General features: G+C 34.8%; 1 protein-coding gene across 43 annotated transcripts in view; it reads left to right on the plus strand.

Moving 5' to 3' along the window:
- The window catches only part of Trpm (transient receptor potential cation channel, subfamily M), a 403692-nt gene that overhangs the window by 318320 nt on the left and 67663 nt on the right, over positions 1 to 17709 (plus strand). For all 43 annotated transcript variants that reach the window (XR_012408366.1, XR_012408365.1, XM_073992979.1 and 40 more), the window contains 6 exons: positions 137 to 299; positions 687 to 827; positions 12234 to 12306; positions 12846 to 13005; positions 15668 to 15804; positions 16417 to 16573. Coding sequence is in view for 40 of the 43 variants with exons in the window: in XM_073992979.1 (XP_073849080.1) it covers positions 137 to 299; positions 687 to 827; positions 12234 to 12306; positions 12846 to 13005; positions 15668 to 15804; positions 16417 to 16573 (831 nt within the window). In the remaining 3 variants the exon portion in view is untranslated. The remainder of the gene's footprint in view (positions 1 to 136; positions 300 to 686; positions 828 to 12233; positions 12307 to 12845; positions 13006 to 15667; positions 15805 to 16416; positions 16574 to 17709) is intronic.

Here is a 17709-nt window from a genome sequence, read left to right on the forward strand (position 1 = left end):
CATTCAAATTTGAATGACAAAATATTATATTGCCCTCTAAGCTAAGATAACAGATTTGTTTGTGTTGTTTCTTTCTTTTGACAAGCATTGAACAATTTTTTACATTTTATTTCGCCTTCTTTTTATTTATTTGCAGATGTTGCTGCGGCCAGGCTCGAGTAACGCATCAGACCATCGCTGGCATCGAAAGTGGATCACCCGGTGACTTGTGGTTACCCCATAAGCACACAAGGCCCCAACCTACTGATGCTTATGGTACCATTGAATTCCAAGGTGGAGCTCATCCCACAAAAGCTCAGGTTTGTTTTTAATGGGCTGGCTATTGAAAATGTTCATAACCATAAGAATGCCAACAACAACAAAGAGAACTCAATATTTTCGTTTTCCACTTCTTGGGCGAATTTCATTGAATTTCTCAGTCAATGTCATAAGCATCGTTATAAATGCCGTTGTCTATTTTTATAGAGGACGAAAGGAGAAAGAAGAAGAAGTACGACAAATAAATAAAAGGATATATCTTCAATTCAAAGTCAATGTTCCGTATTCTTTAATAAAGTTTTTCTTTACTCCATCTTGTGGTTGTTGGCTTCTGTGTAACCCTGATTTCCCTTGAAATTCAATTTTCTTTTGCCTTTGTTGCGAATTAAATAAAATACTCTTTTTATTTGCTCTGTTTTTCTTTGCAGTATGTTCGTCTTTCATTCGATACCCGTCCAGAATTATTGGTGCAGCTCTTTACCAAAGAATGGAATTTGGAATTACCAAAACTGCTGATAACTGTTCAGGGTGGCAAAGCAAATTTCGAGTTACAACCAAAGTTAAAAAAGGTAAGCATTTTTAAGGGTCATTGTGTAATTAATTATTTTTAAGTGTCTGAGATGTTATCATTGGTTGTCTAAGTCTCGCTGCTTTATTAGCGAAAAGTGATATTTAGTAAAAATGAGAAGATTATTAGTAAAAATGAGAAAAAATTAGTAATTTGAACGAATTTTATTTCGAAATGTCGTAGAGAAACAGACCATCATTCATAGGAAATTGCATCGAATAGGAGCAGAAAAAGTTTAAGAGAGGATAGACGTTGCACATAGGTAGATATTGAGTAATTAGGCGGCCAAAAGTCAAAAATTCTAAATACTAGCTAGGCACAAAATTTTGTATTCTAGGTATAGTAAACACTTCCGCGAATTACACCCCACCTTTTTTTTTAAAAAAAAAAACATACGTCACCGATTGCGTGCAGTTAGACGCAATTTGATCGTTGACTTGATATGTATTTCTATTTGGGCGCCCAAATTATATCAAATTTTGCAATACGCATATATTTTTATTTTAAGTTGTGTAGTGAAGTGAAAGTGATAGTGATTCCTATAGCTCAAGTAAGCTTCTATTAAATAAATAATAGTTTTATCTTTAATTTTTAACTTTCGTTATATTTTTCGGTTGTTGAGCATACCCTCTTTTTCACAGAAAAAAATTAATTTTTTTAATTTCAAAAGCAATTTTGTTATGGATCAGGATTCGTCCGGTCATATTTTTTTGTAGTCAAAATAGAGATAATGGGCCATTATTACATGTGTCCTTTTACTATCTGATGGATTTGAAAACGCAGAATAAACCATTTGTAGGCTTTAAAAATATAATTTTTACATTGAAAGTTAATGCCAAGAAATTCAATCATCACTTTTAACTTTAAGTTAACCGGAACGCTATAAATCTGCTCGGTAAATCCAAACTATAACAAAAGAAGACTTATAATAATGGGGATAAGAGTTTTTTTTTTTAAATTTTGATTATTTAAATAATTTAAATTGATTTGACAAATTTTGATAAATGTAGAACAGATTGTTGCTCGGAGTCGGAGTCGAGCTTTTTTTCTCCGGAGTCGAGCTCCGACTCCGACTCCAGAAAAATTTCCTAGACTCCGACTCCAGACTCCGACTCCAACTCCGAAGCCCTGGTTACGGCTGCCAAAAATCCCTTACAAAACCCATGATTTTTGCTGGGTACTATTCAACGGTTATCAATCTACCTGGAAGAAGTGTTATCAACCCTTAACGAAATTGAAAGAAATTCACAAAAATTCTCGGAAGACGCCGAATCCGATGCTAGTATATTTTTGAGTTCTTTTGTCCCACTTCAAATTATTTGTGGTAAAGAAAACAATAAAGTGTTGTGGCAAAACCCAACACCATCATCACCACGATTTTGCCGCCCCATCAGATTTCGGTATGTGAAAGAAACTACAGATGTAACAAAGGAGGAAATAAGTTATGTGCAAAATGAAATTAAGAACCTCACTCCTACAAAAGTAAATATTGATGGAAAAGAATTTGCTTATAATCACATTTTAAAAATGACCATGGTTGATGGCAAAGTTTGCAATACTGTAACCAACACGACCTCAACTAGCCGATGCTATATATGTGGCGCCACTTCCAAAGATTTCAATAATTTAAGCAGAATTTTTCAAGAAAATTTTCAAGGGAAGAATGCAACCGTGATATTTATCAAAGATGGCTTCTTACTTCAGATCCACTCATAAGGAGTGAAAGATCGTTAAAGAAAACTCCACACAAGATGTTTTCCAGTGAAGTTATAGAACTATTAGAGCCTGCCGAGCTCCACATACAATCATGTATTGAGCACAAAGAAGTCGAGATAGAAACATCTTTTAATAAGACAATTTAATTTATTTATAATTTTTATTTATTTATGATTTATGAAAATAAAATGTGTTTTTATTATAAAACACATGTTTTTCTTATTTATTTTGTTAAATAAATACATATTTTTATACCCTACACCACTATGTGGGAAGGGTATTATAAGTTGGTTTTGGCCAAAAAGTTTGTAACGCATCGAAATAATGGTCGTAGACCCATGCTTATATATACCAAAATGAATGTCTCGACGAGCTGAGTCGATCTGGCTATGTGTGTCCGTCCGTCAGTCCGTCCGTCTGTCCGTCTGTCCATCTAAACCTTGTAATCACGCTACAGGTCGCAATTTTGATCGGATCGTCACGAAATTTTGCATGTTGATGGGGGTCCCTGAGGGGAAGAAGCCTATTGATTTTGGTGATGGTCGGGTAATATTTAGGGGTCGGAATGGTCAAAAAACTTATGTGGATAAAAAGACAACGTTCTTTTCCAAAGCAAATATCTCAGCTTCTATACGGGGTATACCAAAAGCAAAACCTGACAATAAAAGTAGAAGATATCGCCTTTCTAATGATGTAAAGTAGGTTCTCGTAGGTGATCAAATAACGAAGATATCACAATAGTCGCAAATAAAACCCAAATTTTCATTTTTGCAATTTTAATTATAATGACGAATATCATAGCTTTGGTTGGGGACTTTCCAGAAGCAAAGCCTGGCTGTGAAATTTTGGTGATGGTCGGATAATATTCAGAGGTCGGAGTGGGCAAAAAACTTATTTGGAGAAAAAGTCAACGTTTTATTTCAAAGCGAATATCTCTGCTTCTAAAAGGGGTATATCAAAAGCAAAGCGAAGATATCGCAAAAGCCGCTAATAGAACACAACTTTTAATTTTTGCGATTTTAATAATAATGACGAATATCACAGCATTGGTTCCGGACCTTCCAAAAGCAAAGTCTGACAATGAAAGAAAAAAATCCCATCATTACAATGATGTAAAGCAGGTTGACGTAGGTATCCAAATAACGGAGATATCGCAATAGTCGGTAATACATCCCATTTATCCACTTTTTTGGAAATCACGCTACAGGTCGCAATTTTAATCGTCACGAAATTTTGGGTGTTATTGTGGGTCCCACAGAGGAAAAAAAATCTTGATTTTTGATAATGGTCGGATATTATTCAGGGGTCGGAATGTGACAAAAAAAATATTTGGAAAAAAGGCCAACGTTTTATTTCAAAGTTAATATCTCCCTTCTGTAGGAGGTATATCGAAAGCAAAACCTGGCAAGGAAAGTAGAAAATATCACCTTTACAACGATGTGAAGTAGGTTGTCATAGGTGGTCAAACAACAGAGATATCGCAATAGTCGGTAATGCATCCCTTTTGAGAAGATAGACAAATTTTGGGAAATCATCGAGGAAGATTTCATTTTGGGATGTGGGAAATTCGTTTTGGGTATGAAAGTCACTGTTTAGTATATTCAAAATTTCGATAAACAGATCCGCCGTGAGTCGAACTTTTCATGAATTTGAATTGATTTATTTTTTGCTGGGGACTTTGTAATGATTAGACAGCGGAATTTTATGCAACCCCTATTTGTGGTCCGATTCATGTCAAACTTTTGTGATAGGCATATGTTTGGCTTCTGATTAAATTGCAATCGAAACATACGACATATGCAAAATTATTCAAAATGCATAACAATTTGCATATGCAAAATTGATGCATTTTACATATTTTCTTATGCAACAAATATTTCAATTATAGGCACAAAAATGTTTGTGGGTACAATTTTTCTGTTTAAAATTCTCTTCAGACAAGTCAATAAAATAAACGAATGTATATCCACAGACATGCCCTTCAAAATACAGGAAGTCGGGAGGTATCGTTCTATGAGGGCTATGAAGGTCCGGACCAATACCGACAAGTTTCAGGTGGAATTTTTTATACCCCCAAGGAGGACTTAATACCAAATTTCAGCCATTTCGGAGGGATATTGAGGCCACAACTTTCAAAATACCAAAAATCTGGAGGTACCGTTCTATGGGGGCAATATGAAGACGTGGACCTATACCGGCAAATTTCATGTGGAAAGTTTTTTACCCCCAACGAAGACTTCAAAATACCGAAAATCGGGAGGTGCCGTACTATGGGGGCTATATGCAGACGTGGACCTATACCGACAAATTTCAGGTGGAAAGTTTTATACCCCCAACGAAGACTAAATACCAAATTTCAGTCATTTCAGTGCATTTTTGAATATGGTTTTGCATATGCTCATTTTATGCAAATATGTAAAAAAATTTCAAAATATGCACGATATGCAAAAATGTCTGGGCCTAATTCTTTTTATTTATTTATTATTGTCTTTTTAGGACGAAGGCCAATTAATTATGAAAGTTTATTAATTATGGATTAATCGAGCTAAGGAGTTTTGTATTGAAAAATGAATTCTAGCGTTATACCACAACACACATTCAACCAATTACCCTACGGGCCGTTTCGCTTGGTGGTTGCCAAAGCTCGTCAGGGGTATTTTGAATGTTAATTAATGGCTAGAAGACAAAGGCTGATTTTGATAACTTCTATTTATACACACATTTTTACAAATTTGTAAATATGAAGTATTTTATTGAAGTATTTTTCTTTTATCAAGTCACCCTAGTGTCTTGTCTAGAAATCAATTTCTCAATACATACACATGTACAATCGAAGGGGGTTTTCCTTCATGAATTGCAATGCCTACTTTTTCAGTAGTTAGATTGGCTGTGGCCTAGAGCGCTAGGACCTCGACAACATTGTCTATTTGTTGGAGAGGACCCAGGATCAAACCTCAGCCGGGGCAGCCGGGCTCTGCTGTGAATTTTTATTTATTTATTATTGTCTTTTTAGGACGAAGGCCAATTATTTATGAAAGTTTATTAATTATGGATTAATCGAGCTAACATGGCCTAAGGAGTTTTGTATTGAAAAATGAATTCTAGCGTTATACCACAACACACATTCAACCAATTACCCTACGGACCGTTTCGCTTGGTGGTTGCCAAAGCTCGTCAGGGGTATTTTGAATGTTAATTAATGGCTAGAAGACAAAGGCTGATTTTGATAACTTCTATTTATACACACATTTTTTACAAATTTGTAAATATGAAGTATTTTATTGAAGTATTTTTCTTTTAACAAGTCACCCTAGTGTCTTGTCTAGATATCAATTTCTCAATACATACACATGTACAATCGAAGGGGGTTTTCCTTCATGAATTGCAATGCCTACTTTTCTTTTTATTTTGTCATTAAACGAGTTTCTGTCTAATCAGATTTTCTCTACGACCATCCTAACCATACCCAGCAAAATTTGAAGGAAGGGGTTCCATACGATGACGTGATTTCATGGCATCTTTTGCATTGGTTCAAATGAAGTCGTGAAAGATCCGATCTTTTCATTAGCATTTGAACCAATGCAAAGGGAGTCGTGAAATATCGGATCTTTTCATCAGCATTTGAACCTATGAAAAGGAAGTCGTGAAAGATCCGATCTTTTCATCAGCATTTGAACCCATTCCATCAATCCAATTGAGATGAATTTTGTGGTTTTATTTATACACATTTTTCTAAATATATAAGACTAATTATTTACAATTCGAAGACTCGAAATCAAAGCCAACGTTGTTAAAACTCTCGTCGTAATGATAATGCCATTGCAAAGGGTTGGTGAAAATGACATGCCAAAGCATTGGTGGAAATGACATGCGAAAGCATTGATGAAAATGACATGTCAAAGCATTGGTGTAATTGACATGCTTTGGATCCAAAAATGAATAGCATCTTTTGGGGTCCACGCTCATATAAAATTCATCGATGAAGATGCTAAAAAGATGACATGCCAGACCACTTGCACTCATGATTGAATGGCATCTTTGGCATCGAACATTTTGCTGGGTATATACATTTGGATAGGATTCCGCTGTAATGATGTACAGCTTTTATGTCTAACCGTTTTTGTATATAACACTTCCAAACCTTTAATATTCGAATGTGTATTCCAAAAACAATAATATTAACGTTTTTGGAGATCCAATTATGTATGGTCAATATTTCAAATGGCTTGGTGAATTCTGCTTGGTGAATTCTGCAGTTTTCTCTTGGTAAACACTAAAGTTTTCACCTATCTGGGTTTTATACTAAATGACTTAGGGCAAACTAAAAGATAATAATTAGTAACACTGTGCTACAAAAGCTGACTAAAAAAATATTCAAGCGTGCTGATGCAAACATTCTATCGTATTGGGGTCCATGGATAACGAAAATACCTTTGGTTCCTTTCACTTCGTTGTTTTGATTTATAACGGTAAATTTAGTGAAAAACAGGGTTTCTAAGATTTTCAATTTTAAACGGACATAACTTTTATTTTTCACAACGGTTTTCTATTGGTTTTCTTTTAAAGGGGCAAATAACATCTTCCCAAAAAAGCCATGAAGTTTTGAAATCGGTTAACACATGGCTATGTTATAGTGGTTGAAGTGCGAAAAACTCGCATCAAAAACTTAGCTTTCGAAAACCGGAAGGACTAATGAAATCGGTTGAAAAATAGATAAGTTATGAATTTTTTTGTGTTTTTACTTTTGGGGTTTTTAAGCAAGTCCATTCCTCCGCCCCTCTGTGCTAATCATGTGCAAATTTTGAAAAAAATGGATATTTTGTTTGCAGGCACATCATGTTCATGGTCCACGTTTTGGTATAGCCCCCATATAACAGTACTGCCCGATTTCAAATATTTTGACGATTTTAGCTACATTTTCGGACCAAATTTGCTGTAATTTGGCATTTGGGGTTTCCAATGGTCAAGAAACTGCTCTACGAAAAATTATGGACGTAGGTCCACATAATAATTAATAATTAATGAATAATAATAATTATAATTAATTGATTGAAAGCTTTGCTGATCTTCTTGATTAGCACCTCACATGTATTTAATACCATAGGCAGACGGCAGCGTTAATTTGCATTAAGATCTGCATTTAATTTTACCCTGACAGGCGACAGTTTCTACATTTACGAAACAGCTGATTGCTGGTAAACAACTGTTTTGTTGTTGTTTGCAATGCAAATTGTGTCTCAGAACATAATTATGCTCTCCCTCTTAAATGAATATGGGAGCCCATTCATTTAAGAGGGAGAGCATAATTATGTTTTATTTATTTTATTTACAATATTGCCATATTGAAATAACTAAATTCAGTTTACATTCTGTTTGATTTTGTGCATTAAGAATGTTGATAATGCACGAATTAATTTGAATTAAGGCAGTTAAGGCTGCCGTCTGTCTAGGGCATAATACACCAAATAGAAGTATTTATCATTAAAATAAAAACTTAAAAATATTTAAATTACATAGATAGTTATCAATATCACATCTTGTATTATTGGAAAGCTCAGATGGTCTAGTTTCATTATCATAACCTCCCATTGGAACATGCCCAACAAAAGTCGAAACATCCGTCATGGAAAAAAAATTCCAGAAATCGGAAATTGGGATATCTTTAGTGCGATTCTCTAACTCATTTTTTGAGTTACAGACAATTGTCGGTAAAATTAAAATTCTTATAATTTCGGTAATTACCGATATTTTTCGGTAAGTTAGCGACGAATAAAAAGTAGTCGTAAAGTTCTACTGAACTTTGTCAAGTTTAATGTGAACTTTTCATTTATAATTTTGCGTTTTAATTTTATCGATTTTTGTCGGTAACTCACAAAATGAGTTAGAGAATCGCACTACTGAGCATCGTTTTCTACATCGCCAGTAGTTAACTAATTTTGATAACGCAATTGGGACCAATTTAAATCTCGGAATGTCTTCGTAGACCCATATTTACCCAGCAAAAAAATCCTTACTAAATAATATGTTTTTATAGTAGTTTTTGGTAGCCGTAACCCCTTACAAAACCCCATACTAACCCATTATTTTAACAAGGGCATGTCCCATTGAATATAACCACCAGAATAACTAGTTATTCTATCCCACTGGAAGTTGAAAAATAAGCTATAAGCTAAAAAATATTTTCTATTTTTAGAACAGTTGATGTGGAATTTCTTTTCAATTTTAACGCACTTCATATTTTTATTTTATTTCGCTGTTTGCTGGTTTTGAACACACGAACTTCTTCTTTGTAGCCGAGCATACGCATACATGTGCACCACCAACTGTTCTTTGCTATTTTTTAACGAAAAGTATACGGCCGATGGTGAGCGTTGAACACACAACCCTCTGATTTGTAGTCGGGCATACACGCTCTGTGCCACCGTACTCATTACTTAGTAAGGAATAATATAAGAAGGTATTTTTGTTTACATTACTTTGTAATGGGATACATAATGTCAAACGGATCCGAATTTTTGCTGGGTATACATACCAAAATGAATGTTTCGACTAGCTGACTCGATCAGGCCATGAGTGTCCGTCCGTCCATCTGTTCATCTAAACTTTGTAATCACGCTACAGGTCGTAATTTTGATCGGATCGTCACGAAATTTTGGGGGTTGATGGGGGTTCTGGATGGGATAAAGCATATTGATTTTGGCGATAGTCTGTTAATTTTCCGGGGTCGGAATATGCAAAAAAACTTTTGTGGAGAGAATCTCAAGGGTTTATTCTAATACGAATATATCCGCTTCTATTAAGAGTATTGTTGAAAAATATCCAAGCAAAAATAGGATATTCGTCAGTGCAATTCAAATAAAAAATGTAAAAGTGGGATGTACGCCAACCTATTTTGGATCATTATGAAGGTAATCTTTTCTTCTTCCATTGATGGTATTTCCTTTTGCAATAACCCTACTAGATTAGGAGCTAATCGCATAAGAATAAAACTTTGAACTTTTCTCTAAAAGTTTTTTGCCCATTCGGACGTCTGAGTATTATGCGACCATCACTAAACTCAATGTGGTTCTTCCTCTCTGGGACCCCTAACCTACTTCCTTTAGGAATACCTTGCTTGAAGCGGAAATATTCGTATATGAATAAAACGTTGAATTTTCTCCAAATATTATTCGACCATCAACAAACTTAATAGGCTTCTTCCTCTCTGGGACCCGCATCAACTCAGAAAGTTTCGATTCGATCAAAATTGCGGTCTGTAGCGAATACAAAAAATTTAAAAATGGGATGCATTACCGACTGTTACGATATCTCCGCAGTTTGACCACCTACGCCAACCTACTTTGCACCAATGTAAAGCACATCTTTTATTCTTAGGTAATATAGCTCGATTAATTAAAATTAATTAAAAAATTGCGTCAGATTGTCCAAATTTTATCCAAATATCGTTCGTATTTCGAAAATATTCATGGGAGCTATATCCAAAACTGAAGCGAATTCAATATAATTTTGCAATTTGGTTTTATGAAAATTCGTAAAAGAAGGGTACGAAAAGTACGAAAAATTGAAAATTTGGACACTGATGGAGTGCATGATACTTGTATAAAAGGGTTTTGCAAATTCGAACAATAAGTTTACGACAAGTGGTAAAAGCTACTGAATGTGGCAGCATTTGGTATTTGAACGAATAAAACTTATATCTTAAAAATTGTTATGCTAATCGCAGTTGGGATAGCTTGTTTATGCATGGAGGTGACTTGGAAATGAGTACAAATGTATACGAAAAGTACTAAAGTTGCTATTGGGCGCAGGGATAGGGCTTGAACCTGGGCCTAGAGCTACGAATCTGAAATAATGGTATTAGGGCCACGTTGTGTCTAGTTCAGATAAGAAGGTGGTTGTGGAAAAGATTACTATTAGTGAAAGTAGTAATTGGTACTAAATTTGGTGTGGGACGAAAGATAAAGCTGGAATTCTGAAATTAAAGAATGCGGATACGTGAGAAGTGATTTTCGGAATTTGTACTTATGTGAGGAGTTTAAGGACTGAAAATTGTATTAAGGTTACTGCTGGTGCGTTGAGTTAAGCCAGGAAGGTGGATTGTAGGAAATATGAAATTTAGTATTAAGGTTAAGGTACTGTTGGCGTTCAGATAATGTGATGGTTTTGGAAATTCGTACTTATAATGTCGAGCAAAAATGAGTATATGTTCAGTAATATTAACATATTTTGTATTAAACTTGGTTTAGACTATGCACTTATACGATGATTAAGTGCATTATCTCGATTTATTTGACATATATTGTATGAAAATGACAACTTAAATCGACTGGTTAAGTCCAGCATACCATTTAGTTTCTTGCTGCACATACAGTGGCGAGCAACAATGAGTACATGTGATTGAAGTATAAAAAGGATGAGGTACTTGTCTCGGCATTTGTCTCTGTCCCATGAACGTTTACTGTTATGGGCTTTCAACGATTATGGTCCTAGATGCCAAAAGGGATCATTTTGCTCTCTGAGGCACAGATGTAGAAGTTTATTGAAATTCTTAATTGGTAGGAAGCTATGAGACTTAAAAAAATATTCCTCTTGATATCAAGGCCTCAAATTTTTGGGGGCCCATAACAGTAAAAGACAATATCTCCTCTTTTTTTGGTCTTTATTACGTGTCAGTGCAGTGTCAGAAATATGATTAATTTGTTCGTGTAACAGTACATCTCGACTATGCTGGATTTAACCAGTCGATTTAAGTTGTCATTTTCATACAATATATGTCAAATAAATCGAGATAATGCACTTAATCATCGAACGTATGAAGGTAAAGCGTGGTCAACTGAGTAGCTTTTGTTCTCAATTGTGAATTCAACAAACTCGTAACTAATTCATCAAGTAACAAAAATTAAAATTATTGTTAATGCAGCAAACTCGTATCTCAATAAATGCGTTTCATACTTAAACGGGAAAAGATTAATATATTTTTACTACTAATATGCATAGATGTACTCAATTCCCTAATAATTAATTGCCTTTTACACGTTTACCCAAACACCGATGTATCAAAAGATAAATCGTTTTTTGTCTCTCCTAAAAAGTTGTATTTTTTAAAATACGAGGTTGAGAAAGTAAGGCATCGATATATATATCGTCACCATAAATGCCCGAAGACGTAACCCACATGTAAATCGAAATTCGTTTTTCGATTGAATCTGATACATAAAGCTAAAATACATGCTCTGGCAAAATTTCAAGCTTCTACGTTCAAAAATAACGAAACTATTCAAGAAATGGCATTTCGGAAAATGGGATATATGCTGTATTGACGGATCCCAAAACAAAGCGTTTTCGCGGTTTTAGATTCACTATTTACACCCATTCGTACATGATTGATAATACTCCAAATACTCTCCCTCATAAGATTGATATTCTATAAAACAGTTTTTCATTTTATAACGTTTTTTGCTTCTCCTGTAAAGTTTTGGTTTTGTGGGTTACGTCTTTGGGCATTTATGAAGACGATATGTATACTTGTATATACATATGTATATATGTAATTCCCCATTACATTTCATGTCATTTATTTCCATTTTAATCTTTCTAAAATGTCTGTTTCATTAACTGTTTTGTATGACACGACATCCAAATAAACATAATTGAAATTAAAAACGTAATATTTTTCCATTTACAATTTTAGGAAATTCGTAAAGGTTTATTGAAAGCGGCCAAAACCACAGGAGCGTGGATTTTCACTGGTGGCACCAATACAGGTAATGTTTTAATAACATTGTAAATATTTACCAATTACTCGTAACTGTTTTCATTCAACAATATCTAATATGTCAACACCCATCCACTAACATACATACAACCAAATTTTATTCAAAAGTAGGATTTTGATAAATTTACATGTACGTGTATTTTATTCTAAAAACGTGCCCTGCAATGAATATTTTCTATTTAGACACCGACAGCATAAAAAACTTCCATTACCCACATATGGTTTGCTGTGTGTCAAGGATTCCTGGGAAACGGATATTCATGACATGTTTATGATGTTTTAACATTGAACTGTTATTATTCTAAATACCAACAGCAACACTTGTACACTTTGTTGTGTGTGTGGGTGTTTGTGTAAAAGTATGATATGATTGATACTAATATGTCATTGCATTTGATATTCTCTTTAAATATGTATGTATATTATGGTGTTGGATTTACTTGATGGTCCTTTTTTGTTTATTTCCTTCCTGTCTTCTTTTCGTATCAGATGGTAAACTTATTCTTTATTTTTTGTGTTTTTTTACAGGTGTAACAAAACAAGTCGGTGATGCTCTTCTTCTGGAAGGTCAACAAAGGACCGGACGCGTTGTTAGCATTGGTATAGCACCGTGGGGTATTGTCGAACGCAATCATGAATTGTTGGGTCACAATCGTGAAGTTCCGTGTCACAGCATCAGTTCACCAAGGTAAACACGAATAGAGATGACATTGTTTTGGACATTTTATTTATTTACCATTAGAATGGTTTTTAGTTTGCACAGGTTTTGGTCATAATTAACAACATTTACCGCACAGTCATTCGAAGAGATTTTTAATTAAAATTGTAATTCTAAATCAACGTTATTAGAAAAGACTGAGGTTTTGGAATTTCATACCAGAAGGCAAGAGGCAGAGCTAGAATTGTGAAAGTTGGCAGAGGGTTTCAAATGGAGTGTAAGCAAAGCACTAAATGGGACCAAATTTGGTATAATATTCGAATATGGATCTGGAAATCTGAATATTGGGTTTAGGATCACTCTTGGTGTGTAAGGTTGAGATAAGGAGATCACTTTGGAAATAGAATGTACAAGCGTACGAAAAATAATAATGCTACTACATTTGGTACAATTTGGTATTGGGTCTGAAATATGATATTGATGTTGATTGAAACTTTCAGATAACACTGTGAACCGAAATTTTGGGGGGTGGAAAATTCCTATTGGAGATGAAAGCCCTTGGTGAGTATATACAGAACCCCGAAGGACAGATTCGCCGTGAGTCGATCGTTCGCGATATGGCATGATTAAATTTTTGCTGGAGACCCTAAAAGCCATCTGGAATCAGCGTTATATCTTCGTTTGCTGTTGTTAAGGCTTATATTCAAGATAACATGTCTTCAGTCAAATCAAATGAGGACTTTTTTCGTAGAACATTTGACCTTCTAACTCGCTTCCTTCAATGTCCTTTTCGTCCTTTATTTTAAGAGCAGCTATTAAAGTACCACAAGATGACGTTTTTCAGCTTCGAAATGCTCTGCAAAAATGTCGGCCAGAAAATTTTAGGTACGGCTCTCATTGACGACAAATCGATTTTGTCGCGTTTTCGTGGTCGTTTTGTGCATTTATCCTGTTCTTGTTCAGAAAAAGCCAATATTTTGTTTTTTGCATATTAGTTACAAAACATACAAAACACAAAACACAGTTTTTTTCGGAGCAAACAGGGGTAAATGCACAAAACGACCACGAAAACTCTACAAAATCGATTTGTTGTCAATGAGAGCCGTACCTAAAATTTAAGAATGAAACTATTAAATTCGTTGTAACATGTAAAGAATATTTAACTGAATTATGGGAAAGTGTAAATATTTATTTGTTTAAACGTTTAAATAATTATACACGTAGAAATTTCCCACTACCAAAGCTGCTAAAGGGTAATTAATTTGGAGCCCACACCTAACAATGGGGAGGGGTTTGTCGACGGAATATTTTTTTCTAAAGAGGGCATCGGAAGTCCATCTAGTCTATGTACTTCAGGGAGCTCTAGATATATTCAGGTTTTGGTAAAAAAATATTTTATATACCCAATACCAAAGCTTCTAAAGGGCAAATATTTTGGGCCCCCATACAGCAACGGTGAGAGGTGGGTCGACGGGATATTTCTTTGGAATGGGCACGAAAGTCCATCTAGCCTATTTATTTCACGGAGCTCTAGATATATTCAGATAGATATCAGGATTTTTTTTCTGGACAGGGCATCGAAAGTCCTTCTAGCCTATGTATTTCAGGGAGAAGGGACAAGGGAGAAGTCTCCCTTGTCCCGTATGGGATGTTGTGGAACAATGTTTTTTTGTTTTGTTTTAATATATTCAGATTTATATATTCAGATGGGTATATAAAATAAATTTTTTCCTAAATCTGAATATATCTAGAGCTTCCTCAAATACATAGGCTAGATGGTCGACCTACCCCTCACCGTTTCTGGGCGGTAGGCCCCAAAGTATTTATTTGCCTTTTAGAAGCCTTGGTATTGGGTCTGTAAAATAATTTTCTTCCTAAATCTGAATATGTTTAGAGCTTCTCAAAATACATAGGCTAGATGGACATTCGATACCCTTTCCAGAAAAAAATATCCCGTCGACGAACTTTTCCCCATTTTTTTGGTGGGGCTCCAAAATAAATACCATTTATCAGCTTTGATCGTGCGTTCCTTTGTAAGAAATTTAGACCTGTAACAAATCTCATAAATACAATTAAATTGTATACTAAATAAATAGTTTCACTTTCCCTAATAAAATAAAAATAAAATAAAACCACTTTTTGCAATAGTGTCCGATTTTCCTCGAAATTCCCCACAACAAAAACATTTGCAAATTTCAAACGCATGTTCAGGAGAATCAATTTTTCGAGTTAGGATAGTATTTGAGTTAATGAGAAATATGATGTGTAAAAGAATCCTTTATTTGTTCATATTTGTCTCTTTTGCCTTTTCACTGAACTGAACATTGCGGGCCAAAGCACTGTGTTTCATTAAAAAATAAAAACACTTTTTTTACTCAGTCTTGGAAAGGATAAATTTTAAATGAGTACAGTTAGATGAAATTTACTTTGTCTGTTTTGTTGGTTTTGTAAAGAAAAATAAAAATACACCCCTGAGACTTACCCCACCAAAATACCGAAGAAATTAAGAAATAAACAAAATTGTTCATTTTTCTCTCTCCTATTGTTTGTTTGCTGTGAATAGGGCAGGAGACTCTTAAGTACGATGACAAATTATTCCAAAGTTTTTTGCTTTTAATTGCTGTCGAATTTAACGAAAAGTACGAAACATTTGTTTACATTACTTTGTATTTTGTTTTGTGTCTACTTTCAGATCTAAACTTGCCGTCCTTAATAATCGTCATGCTTACTTCTTGCTGGTCGACAATGGAACTCAAGCGAAGTATGGTGCCGAGTTGATATTGCGTAGAAAACTAGAGAAGTTCATATCAAATTTGAAACTGCATCCTTGTAAGTTAAAGTTTCTTCCTTAATTTAGTAACATGTATTAAAACTCCATTAAGAAAGTAAGAATCCTTAAAAATATAAGGAATTTTTTAAATTGTCCCTGCTGTCGTTCTATGTTGAAAATTCCACAAATTCATGAACAATCATTCCAACACACATCCCTATTGAAAAACAAACTTTCACTTTCCAAAATGCAAATCGTCGAATAACATTGAAAAGTATGTTCAAACGTTGTAAACGTGCATTTCATTGCATACCATGACCAACATAGTTCCGAGGAAAGGGATACTGACGAAACAAAAAACAGTAACAACAATTTTGCAAATTGCCATGTAATTTATTCTCCATCCTCCCCATGGAACAATTACGCGCCATCCAATGATGATGAACATGAAATACATATGCCAGCAGTGTCAGACAAATTCATTCCTGGAATCCCTGACATTACTGCGACATGTTCAAACGTTGTAAAGCACACAAAACTCTTTTTAAATATCCGCATGTTCGGATCTTTGTTAACTATTCTTTTGTTGTTTGCAATGGTGATAGTTACAGTTGACTGATGCTTCTTCTTGTCCTTAAATTCGTTTCGTTTTTTTTTTCTTTTTGTTGCAGTTACACATTCCAGTACTCCCGTCGTTTGTCTCGTTATCGAGGGCGGTACAAATACGATACGTGCAGTTCTTGAATACGTGACTGATACGCCACCCGTGCCAGTGGTAGTTTGCGATGGATCTGGTCGCGCTGCAGACCTGATAGCATTCGTCCACAAGTAAGTAGAAGAACAAACAAAATCAACCCAAATATATTTCATTTAAATTTATACACTGTTACATTCGCCGACTCCAGTATCTATATCTTTGTACTATATACAGGTGGTTAGAGTGGGTGATATGCATTGTGCATGCATGAATAAAGAATACCACTGTCGCAGCAATGTGTGTTATCTAAAGGACAATTCTTTATCAGTTTATTGAAATAGATTACTACGTGAGTGATGTGAGAAGCTAAGCTCATTCACCAACAGTCAAGTATTATCATTTTGCTTGTCACATACTCGTAAATGTGTAGGGTCTGTAGGGGATCATATATTTGACATTATATAACGACATTGATGCATATGCATTGAATTTTTGTATGTTTTGGTTGGTATTCGGAGTTTTCATGCATTCTTCGAGAATATATGATAAACTGCATTTGCATATATTAATCAAGGCTATTAGTAAAATAAAAAGATACAACAAGTGAGTGCTGACAAATCAACATCATAAGTTGTCAAAAAACTTCCCTTGTAATTCAACCACTATGCTAATGTGGAAACAGAATTTGTTGTTCTAGAATAAAAATAAATTGTAATCCCTAAAGATGATCGACGATGCCGATCGAAATATTGGAAAACAAGTAAAAAAGTATCAGTCGGCCTTGCCGACAGAGATATACCCTCAGCCTATGTGAATTGAAACTTTCATCTACGGTCAGATCGAATGTATTTAGGGTCTTTACAGTATTTTGTGGCCTTTTTGGACATTTGGACTTGCCGACGAAAATGTGGATTAGGATTAAAGTTCAAAAGGCTTGCAGTGGAGGTACTTGAAGAAATGGACCGACGTAGTCCATTATGGAAGTGGATCTTATTTTGGAGCCAAATCTTTTCGATAGATATCGCACCCTCTAGTCATTTCAGTTGGTCATCGTAAAATTTTGGACCAGTCTGCCAGTAAGCATAGACTTGTCCACGCAAAACATAGTATCGATGTAAATGGGACCACAACGACGCTAGGGTACCTCCATTTTAGAAGTTAAACAAAATTTGGACAAACTATTAGAAGATCCAAAGTTTGGATCAAATTTGTTCAAGAGATATCTTGCATACCATTTAAGTGACCTTTTTTTAATATTCGTTGGAAG

This window comes from Musca autumnalis, unplaced genomic scaffold, assembly GCF_047663935.1.
Source record: "Musca autumnalis isolate F117 unplaced genomic scaffold, ASM4766393v1 scaffold_5, whole genome shotgun sequence".
Taxonomy (NCBI): domain Eukaryota; kingdom Metazoa; phylum Arthropoda; class Insecta; order Diptera; family Muscidae; genus Musca; species Musca autumnalis.